This window comes from Photinus pyralis, unplaced genomic scaffold (genome assembly GCF_008802855.1).
Source record: "Photinus pyralis isolate 1611_PpyrPB1 unplaced genomic scaffold, Ppyr1.3 Ppyr1.4_LG2, whole genome shotgun sequence".
Taxonomy (NCBI): domain Eukaryota; kingdom Metazoa; phylum Arthropoda; class Insecta; order Coleoptera; family Lampyridae; genus Photinus; species Photinus pyralis.
The window spans coordinates 9,783,536-9,794,256 of record NW_022170403.1 but is presented as its reverse complement, the minus strand read 5'-3'; the positions used below and the strand labels follow the sequence as shown (position 1 = coordinate 9,794,256).

The 10,721-nt window shown below is 36.8% G+C and overlaps 1 protein-coding gene across 1 annotated transcript; it reads left to right on the top strand.

Moving 5' to 3' along the window:
• Positions 1 to 5,591: 5,591 nt before the first annotated feature.
• On the top strand, positions 5,592 to 6,604 carry LOC116164928. Its single transcript, XM_031479188.1, has 3 exons — positions 5,592 to 5,764; positions 5,810 to 6,006; positions 6,053 to 6,604. The coding sequence occupies exons 1-3, from the start codon at positions 5,668 to 5,670 to the stop codon at positions 6,440 to 6,442; spliced, it is 684 nt and encodes a 227-aa protein (XP_031335048.1). The 5' UTR covers positions 5,592 to 5,667; the 3' UTR covers positions 6,443 to 6,604.
• Positions 6,605 to 10,721: the final 4,117 nt, after the last annotated feature.

The following is a 10,721-nucleotide window of genomic DNA, read 5'->3' as shown; positions in this document are numbered from 1 at the left end:
ATGTATATCTTGTGTTATGTTTAGAAATTACGAACAATATGCATGTGTTGATAATGACTGCTTTTTGTAAACTTTTGGTATGTGTTTTGTCTAAACCTAATAGTTGTAAATTTGGTTATTGTCTTTGGTATAACTCCAGTAGCACTAAAATAAATGGAACAAACAGTAGAATTTCATCCTCCATTGCGTCTTAGCTCGGATAGCTTATCGGATGTATTTTGCGGTGTTTCTGCATGTGTTTTAGTTAAGTTGTTGTAGGTTGGGGATGGCAATGTCTATAATACAAATGGTTTTGTGTTTTATCTATAAGGTAAATCTGGTCTAGTATTGTGATAGTTTTGTCTGTGAGTAGTGTCCTGTCCCAAATATTTGTGTGTGTTGTCTTTCGAGTATGATCGTGCGTGTATTTGGTAGTATGGTGTCGTATCTGTTATGAGATTGTGTTAAGTGCTAATTTTTAGTATGATTTTAGTACCTGATCGTGTCGATTGTTTGTATTCATTTAGTGCAAGTCGTGTGCATGCCGATATTATATGTTGGATTGTTCTGATGTTTGTGAACCAAAGTCGACAGAATCATTTGTCACTGTTTATCTTTATGTATGTGTTTATAGTTGGTGTGTTAATGACCTGGTCTTGTATGCTAACATAAACTCATTTCTCCGGGAAGACATCACATTCAGACAACAAGCTGGCGTTGCTATTAGAGTCAACACAATCCTGGCCAACCTCTGTGGAAATTCGTCCATTAAAGGCTTTTGGTTCCATGTCTTATGTATTTGATGATGTATGTAGTTTGGATGGGGTGGCAAAGATACATTAGTTTCGTGAGGTTAGTAGTGGTGTAATTTGTCTGCAATGTACTGTTTTGTGTAAGACTGAAGGATCTGATTTTCTATAAAAGTATTGTTCGCAAATTGTGTATTTGTGTTTGGTGCAATGTTTATATCTGATAAGCCGTCTACCTCCTTCGACCGAGAAGTAAGTCGTATAGTAGATGAGTGATGGGTGATGTATATGCGTGTTTTGTTAATAGTGTTACGTGTGTTTCTTGTATTTGTTCTAATCTGTGATTTGTCCAACGATAATCCCAAAAGAGTAGTAACACTGAGTGTGCATAAGTGTTAAAGCTTTGATTGTATTTCGACCGTGTAATATTTGTTTTAAGTAATACTGCGTACTCTTTGTAGTATTGTGTGATAAGTGTTTGTTATACTCGTATGTTTAGGTTAATGTGTGTTGTTTTGCTGAAACAAGATACTTATAAGTTCATTCTCGTCCATGGAATTATTTAAATTACCCTGTTCGACTCATAATCTTAAAAAGTGTCTTTACCAGCTGTATGTGTTGTGTTTTAATTTACTTATTTTTTATAATTATTATTATTATGGTCGGTGTTTCTTGTGAAGAACTCAGGTCTAGCGCTGGTTAACTAATCGCAAACGGATTAAAATCAAGATAACGATTAGTGTCTGTGTCTGTGTCTGGTGAAGTTATTGTAGGGTTCCTTAAAAAAAAAAAAAAAAAAAAAAAAAAAAATAATAAAAAAAATATCACACACATACATTGGACATCAGGATAAATGTATTCGTACTACCAACAATACCTATTATGGCACAATAGCACGCTATCAGGAAAGAGGAAAAACAAACAAAAAAAATCATTATAATAATTCCTTATTTTATTAAATGGAGTATTGGTAAGTGTTTCTTTGAGCTTTGCGTTTGGGTTGAAGTACGAGTGGTTTGTGATAAACGTGGGTGCTTTCTGTGAAAGAAAAAGGAGTTTTGTTTTTAATTGTAATTTATGTGTTTCTTTGGTTCCTGAGTCGTAATTTGTGAGTGTTGCTTGGTTTTTGGTGGAGATATTGGCAGTATTTGGTGAAGCCTGGTTAGGGTTTGGATGCCTGTTAAGGTTTTTTGCGTTTCGGTTGATACGAGTGGGTTGTTTCTGAGAAAAGGAGTATTGTGTTTTTAAACTGTGCTAGGCGTGTAACTTTATTTGGATGGACCGTCTTGTAGTAACATGTGCGTACTTGTGTTTATGGTGTTTCTTTGTTCTTGAAGTTGTATTTGTGAGGTTGCTTGTATTTGAGATAATACAGTATTGTTTGAGCTCAGTGTGCTGTATAGGTTTCTGCGTTTGGGTTGAATACGAGTGCGGTTTGTGATACGTGGTGGCTTCGGTGGAAGAAAGGATTATGTGTTTTTAATTGTGCTAGGGCGTTGTAACTTTATTGGTGGACCTGTCCTTTGTAGTGCTGTTGCGTTTACTTGTATTTATGGATGTTTCTTTGTTCTGAGGTTGTATTTGTGAATTTGCTTGGGTTTAGGTGGAGATATTTTAGTATGTTGGTGAGCCTGTAGTTCTGTTAAGGTTTTTGCGTTGCGTTGAATACGAGTGGGTTGTGAAAATGTGGTGTTTTCTGTGAAGAAGGAGTTTATGTGTTTTTTAACTGTGCTAGGGCGTGTAATTTATTTGGGACCTGTCTTTGTAGTGCATGTTGCGTTAGTTGTATTTATGGTGTTTCTTTTTTCTTGAGGTTGTCATTTGAGAGGTTTTTGCGTTTGGTTGAATACGAGTGGGTTGTGATAACGTGGTTGCTTCGGTGAAGAAGGAGTATGTTTTTTATTGTGCTAGGGCGTGTAACTTTATTATATTATATTATATTATTATTATTATTGTGTTTCTTGTAGAACTCAGGTTAGCCTGGTTAACTTAATCGCACGGGATATTAAATCAATAACGATAGTGTCTGTGTCTGTTGTGAGAGTTATGTAGGGTTCATTAAAAAAAAAAAAAAAAAAAAAAAAAAAAAAAAAAAAAAAAAAAATCACACACGTACATTGGACATCTAGGGATAAATGTAATTCACTTACCAACATACCTATTGATGGGCACAATAGCCAACGATCAGGAAAGGAGGAAAAGAAAAACAAAAAATCATTATAATATTCCCTGTTAATTTATTAAATGGAGTTTTATTGTGTTAAGGTTTCTTTGGCTTTGCGTTTGGGTATTGAATACGAGTGGTTGGATAAGTGGTGTGCTTCTGTGAGAAGATTTTGTGTTTTTTAATTGTATTTATGGTTTTCTTTGTTCCTTGAGGCTATTGTGTGAGGGTTGCTTTGGGTTTTTGGTGGAAGATATTTGCAGTATTTTGTGAGACCTGTGTTAAGGTTTTTGCGTTTCGTTGTATACAGTGGTTGTTTCTGAGCAAGAAGGAGTATTGTGTTTTTAACTGTGCTAGGGCGTTGTAACTTTATCGGATGGAACCTGTTCTTTGTAGTTACATGTTGCGTACTTGTTTAGGGTTTCTTGTTCTTTGAGGTTGATTTGTTGAGGTTGCTGGGTTTTGATGGAGATATACAGATTTGTGAGCTAGTAGTGCTGTATAGGTTTTGCGTTGGCGTTTGAATACGGTGGGTTGTGATAACGTGGTGTGCTTCGGAAGAAGAGTTATGTGTTTTTTAAAATTGTGTATGGCGTGTTAAACTCTTATTGGTGGACCTGTCTTTGTATGCATGTGCGTTTACTTGTATTTATGATGTTCTTTGTTCTGTGAGTTGTATTTGTGAAGTTGCTGGGTTTTAGGTGGATATTTTAGATGTATTGGAGCCTTGTAGTTTGTTAAGGTTTTTGCGTTGCGGTTGAATACAGTGGTGTGAAATGTGGTGTGTTTCTGTGAAGAAGGAGTTAGTGTTTTTTAACTGTGCTAGGCGTGTAATTTTATGGGTGGACCTGTCTTTGTAGTGCATGTTCGTTAGTGTATTTATGTGTTTCTTTTTTCTGAGGTGTAGTTGCAGAGGTTGCTTGGTTTTCTGCTGGATGAATTTAGTCTGTTGTGAGCTGTAGTTCTGTTAAGTTTGCGTTTCGGTTGAATACGAGTGGTTGTATACGTGGTGTGCTCGGTGAGAGGTTTATGTTTTAATTTTTTTTTGTTTTGTTTTCCTCTTTCCTGATAGCGTTGGCTATTGTGCCCATCAATAGGTATGTTGGTAAGTACGAATTACATTATCCCTAGATGTCCAATGTACGTGTGTGATATTTTTTTTTTATTTTATTTTTTTTTTATTTTTTTTTCTTATTTATTTTTTTTTTTAAGGACCCTACATAACTTCATCAGACACAGACACTAATCGTTACTTGATTTTAATCCGTGCGATTAGTTAACCAGGCTAGACCTGAGTTCTCACAAGAAACACCGACCATAATAATAATAATCGTATTCAACTCAAACGCAAAGCCAAAGAAACACTTACACAATAAACTCCATTTAATAAAATTACAGGAATTATTATAATGATTTTTTTTGTTTTGTTTTGTTTTCCTCTTTCCTGATAGCGTTGGCTATTGTGCCCATCAATAGCTATGTTGGTAAGTATGAATTACAATTACACACTATCTCTAGATTTCCAATGTGAGTGTGAATTTTTAATTAATTAATTTATTTATTTTATTTTTTTGTTAGGACCCTACATAACTCCACCAGACACAGACACAGACACTAATCGTTACTTGATTTTAATCCGTGCGATTAGTTAACCAGGCTAGACCTGAGTTCTCACAAGATACACTGACCATAATAATAATAATGGTCCGCAATATTTAGATTGTCTTACTGAATCTACAGCGTTTCAGCTTGCCTGATGTCAAGGTGCTGATTTGTTGATAATGGTTTAATATTTGGAGATAAATTTGCAATGCATGCGTTGAATATTCTATTTTCCGCGAAATTACTTTTTTTTGTAGCACGATTGTAAGTGAAGTAGTTGAATGGAATGAACCGAATTTATTTCATTTACTTATTGTTCAATCGAATTCCGTCCTTCGTCTTTCATTAATTCAAATAAATACCACTAATTTCCCTTAAAGTCGAAACAGCGCGGTTACATTAAGCTCTTACAATTAATTCGGCAAGATTTCACTAACTTTTATGTTTTTTAAAACCGTATTCACTTTAATTTTTCCTCAATTCAACCTTCACGTAGAAATGTCCGTACTTTAACTCGAGTGAGGCTCGGCGCCTTTATCATTATTGGCAACTTCGTAATCACACACTTAGCAGACGACCTACACGCTATTTCGTCTGCTTAGTGTCTATCCATCCCTTTTCCACTTTAGCCTCGTTTTTTATGTTGCCGAGTAGAAAACACGAAACGGATCCAACGCAAACCTCGTAACCAACGTCCATTCTCAGCCAATTACCAACCCGCATTTTCATTATCTCGGCGAAACCAACGTATCTGAACCGGAAATAACGGCACCATTAGTAGTATTGTTAAGCTTTTCCGTTGAGAATGAATGCGATGCTTATATTAGTACCAATAAAACTACTGACTAGTGCTAGTTGCATAATTCCGTGGAATAGCTGATACATGCGCCCAGTTCAAAAATACACAAGTTACCCTGAAAAATATAAGGTAGACAATCACTAAAAATAATTAAGCTCAGTTCAGATCCGATGGGTTTTTTGCCATCTCGTGGAATCGTGTTTTTATAAATATTACACCATTTAATTTGATTTACATGTAGAACAAGGTCAAGATATCAGACCTAAAAGTATTATATTTACGCAAATAGCGATACCAAAAATTGATATAATTATCATTTATGAATATTAAATGCGACGATACACTAGCTCAATCCGTAACTGACTATAATTAACATGCAACTAAGGCAAGTTCTGTTTTATTTCGCGCTTGCCTCCATTTGTGCCTATTCATATGGAGCGGTGGTGGATGATGAACCGGAGGAATTGGAGGGTGAGTCTTGCAGTACAGTTGCGTAGATAATCTTACAACCTGTAGGCTATTATTGGCGACACTATACCGACCACGTGCCGAAAGATGCGCTGCCCGGAGGAAGAGATATAAGAGGCGAAACGACCTACATCGGCCAAGCTCTATATAGAGGTATTTTGATACCGGGCCAGTTTATTGTAGGTGATAGGAAGCTGTACTACGAATGGGGTGACGCGGAACGTGAGACCAGCGATAACATTAAGGTTAGAGCTAAGGTCTCATTCAGAAAGAAAACGAGTCCCATTTCAGATCTTATGCACCAAACATCCCGAACAATTTGAATGGATTCGAACCACCACCGAAGAGGTTGGTAAAATTCCGAACAAGAACTTCATTTTGGGCGGTTTCGAGTCGGACTTCACCGTGTACATTGGAAGGGTCGCGATTGAAAACACGCTGGCCATCGGAAAAATTATTTTCAGCACCCACGAGTCGTCAAGTGTCGGTTTTCACACCACTTGTCGACAAAACGCTTCATTCGTCCGAGCGCAACAATTTGAGGTGTTGAATTATGAGCCTACTATACCGCCGCCGATAAACATGGAGGAGAAGGCCAAGGGCGACGCAACGCACACAAGTAGAATTGACTTGTTCTTCTTTGGCACACTGCTCGCAGTTGTCGTGTTCTTGTGTCAATGATGAAAGCTTATTGTTTATTTTTCCTAATCTGTTATAAAATGACACAATGCTCATGACTCCTTAAATTGATGAATCCTATAACTGACCTCTTACCATTAAGACTTAATCTGTTTTGTAAATTAATAAAAGTTTATTGGAATCTTAAAGTGGGGCAAGCACTCATATTATGTAGAACTTATTTAAATTAAACTTGCTCATCTCAAAACATGAAAATCCTTATTTGTTTGCACTTGGAGCGCATTATCTTTTATCTGAAAACCTTATCGGAAGCGTCACTGGCAAAAGAAAATTACTGGCGACTGTCTGGCGCGAGATAACGGGCGGTTAGACCGAGTTAATAAGTTTTTGTGCGACCCAAAACAGCTAAACGTAATAATGCAACGATGCACCGTGAGAAACGCGAATTTGGCACTTTACACGCGCGTGATTGGTTAAAGTAGACGCAGTCTATTGGCTAACGATCCAAGATGGCCGCTACTGTATTCTATTAGCGCCATTTTGTGGCGTGTTAGGAAAAAAAGGGTAGGGACAGATCTAGGTGTATTTTTTGAAAAGCCATTCCGCGGGTGGCTGCGAGAAGTACCTTTAAAAAGCAGTTCAATGCTATGTTAAAGAAACGCAGTCGATGGGCGTGTGCGTGTGCGTGTCAGGAAAATCAGGCTCCGCATTGGGATTATTTAAAATTTGTGTCCTAGCTCAAGGATACGGAGAAGACCTAAATTTCAATTGCTACAGTATGCTAAATCGACCAGCCGTCGAAATCATTGGCGAAATTCGTGTCAAGCACGTAAAGATCTGCATTGAAAGAGGAAATTTTTGGTTGACAAAGATGCAAATACGAAGCTCTTCCGCTGGATGCAAGAGGGTGGACCGTTTTCCAAGGTTGGACGACTCAAGGGATAGTTTTAGAAGCTGTATGATTAAGGAAAAGTTCATTTTTCCATTTGAATTCAGTACGGTCCGTTTTATTTTAAGCATTTTGATAGGTTGGAATTTTTCTGTTGTAACAACAAAGAGAATTATCCTTTAAAGATCCGATCTGTTCGTTTTGAGACTTTTTTGAAACTGAATTTTAATATCAGCTGTGAACATGTAAAGTACAGGTAGAACCAGAGCCTACTAAGAACGTATATTGTGTGTATTCAAGGTTGAGGTTAAGTGGAAAAGCAGCACCTGCATGTGCTGAACTTCGCTTCTTGTTATGCAATCAATTATATGTATATCACAAATTAATTCAAATAAAGACATTTATTATTATTAATACTATAATCGGCTTTATGGTTCAGTGGTAGAGCGTTGGACTATAAATCCGGAGGTCGGGTGTTCAAACCTGGGTTGAGGTGAATTTTTCATCTGTGGCAGAGATAGGAATTACCTTAGACCAGTTTCGAGTATTTTGCCGGCTACTACGAATTAGGTTTTCCTGTAGTTTTCCTAATTCTTAAAGTAAATACCGGAGTAGTATAGAACAACTTAAGACCATCTGCAGAGGCACCTCTAAAAAGCATTATGCGGGTCACTCTGTAATTGGGCGCAAGCCTGTTGAGGGCCCAGAAAAAAGAGAGGGATAATAAATAAATAAATATTCCTGTATAGAAATCTTGGTTTATTCTTAAAGATTCTTCAAGAATGATCGACTAACAAACTAATTACATACATTAATTGATTTCCCGACAAACATTCGTAAAATTCTTACCTTGGCATAAAGTTAGATGTCAACGCCAATGAGCTTCTATACCACGTACTGTACTTAAGTATCCAACCATTTCAGAAGGAAGTGGCGGTCTATCGATGGAAAAATTGTAGTACACAAATATTAGTGGAACCTAAAGAAAGGTACACTTCAATTACGGGAAATGCAAATGGCGGTACGATAAGAAAGAAAAAACGCAACTATATACCCACTATTGGAGTTATATAGAAGAATCCGCCATAACTACCGCGGGATCCCTAATTAAAAATCCATTGGCCAGAGATTACTATTTATATTGATGATGGCAATTATAATTCCAAGCGTTCCAACACTAAAGCTTTCAACTGTTTGAATAAAACTGGATCCGATCCTTGATAGAAAGGACACGCACTGCTCGGTAAAATTGGGTGGTTAAAATTCCAACAACAGATGGATCCATCCATACAAAAATTACGAGGATTTTTCAAGTAAATATACCGTGAACAACAATAGTGGTTTGTAATGGAGAAGGTAAGAGAATAACTGATAACGTTTTGTTTACGTTGATGCAAGTTTAACGATCAACGGAATCGGAATGGGCAACGTACTGTATAAGCACCCCATTAAACACCCTATATACATTAGGGTGTTCCCAAAGATGTTCTGAGAGTAAACCGTTAATGTAACTTTTGCTTTTCGGGAACTTTGATCCGATCAGGCCAGAGTATGCAAATTTTGATTTATGTTGCATTTAATATTACTTTCGGCATATCATGGTACGTAGATCATAATGTATCATAAATAATGTCTATAACGGGACTTCCTTTTCAAATGCCTATCTCGTCGAACTTGTGTTACTGGAAAAGAGGCTTCTGTCGAGGAATGAAATGGGTTATTTGACGCATCGGTGAGTTCTCAGAGATCCGGGAATCCCGTGCAATGACATAAAACCTAACATCATCTTTTATTCCGCTTGTAAGCACTGTCCGTGTGTGACACTGCTTGACTTGTGCCTTGTGGCCACTACGTTCTTAAATAACATTCTTTAAGGTTTTATTTATCTCTATTAAATTTGCTTGAACTTGCAGTATATAAGTTAGACAATATGCTCAAGCAAATGGAAAGGCGACATCTTAAATATGACCTTATTGTGTACCTAAGCAAGACAAATTCGTCCATAATGTTTAGAACATTTATCCTCAGATTAGGATGGACCTACTGGTTAATGGAGGTCTAGGATATGAGGACATTAACGTTAGTTTTGCCGAACTTTGTACATAAACATTCATTCACAAAGACACGGTTATCCTGACGGTGTACAGGAATTCTGATTTGTGCGAGAAGTTCTCGTTTCAGTGAACTTTGGTTACGCTCAATTTTTTCTTGTTTATTATGTATATGAGTAATGTTTCGATTTAAAAGTATACTGCACGTACCCAAGAAGACTCGAATATTTAAACTTTGGCGGAGTCGTAATTTAATTTAAATTAATATTGTGAGCGCCCGAGTTTCATTTTATTAGGTATATGCCAAAACAGTGGACGCGTATACGAGTTTCATATTTATATGTACGGTAGATTCATGCTTAGGTTATAACCACTACTACAACTCTAAAAACTATAAGGTCTCGTGGAACATTAAATAAATATGTAGTATATTACTAGTGTATAATCAAGTCCTTAAAGCACGCGCACCGAGTTTAACGGTACGACGCGTAGCGGAGTGTCTTTAAACGTTGCTTAAAAAAACAAATTACACGTGTTTCTTATATTATTTTTTATTATACTTGCAAGATAATTTAAAAATAAGGGAAATAAAATGAAATTATATTGACGTTATACTCTAGTACATGTCTAATTAAGTGGGCTGTTTATTTGTAACTCTATGATTGCCATGGAAATGTCATTAAATCATTGATAAATTAAGCAGAAACGTCAAGAACAAAGAAGAAAATTAAACAAGAAAGAGAAAAGAAAAGGAGGAAAGTGGCGTAACGAACAAGATACAGAGATAGAATGATGTATGACAAGTAAAAACCAGAAAGGTAAAATAAAAAAAGATTGAAAAATGATCTTATTTCACTTCGTTTCTGAGATACTCGTATTTAAAGATTTGCCTTTTTTTTACCAGTGGTGAAGATCCCGCTTGTTTTCAGGAAGACAGGATATCTTTAACGTTGTATTGTGGGCGGGATATGTCAGTAAAACTTCTATATAATATATAGGAGTTATGATGAAATAATGCAGAGTTTTAAAAAAGGTCAAAACATTCTTGAAATAGAATAGTAGCGTACATTACACCAGCGCACGGTTTCACATTTGCGGATCCTTGCCGTCCCCATAGCTATCCTCACCTATGTAATTGTCATAGTAAGTTTTAGCTTACCAAAAATCAAATGGTAAAACGGTTACATGCGCAAACAGGTTTCAAAATCTACCTGCTCCCAAATCAGTTCAATGGCGTAAGGCGGCAAGCGTAAAACTTCGTGCCCGTACTCACACAAGTACTTATCCACCGGTGCATGTGGTTGTACCTGGGCAAGTAGTTCCGATTTAAACATGCCAGCCGCGCACCTATCGCCGTCGTTTTGTTAGCATTTGCCGTTAA

Excerpts from the sequence above, each read along its gene's own strand:
- LOC116164928 (XM_031479188.1), top strand. The coding sequence starts at position 5,668 with ATGCAACTAAGGCAAGTTCTGTTTTATTTCGCGCTTGCCTCCATTTGT. Across the intron at positions 5,765-5,809 it reads TGAACCGGAGGAATTGGAGG|GCTATTATTGGCGACACTAT; the intron begins GTGAGTCTTGCA and ends TACAACCTGTAG. Across the intron at positions 6,007-6,052 it reads AGACCAGCGATAACATTAAG|ATCTTATGCACCAAACATCC; the intron begins GTTAGAGCTAAG and ends GTCCCATTTCAG.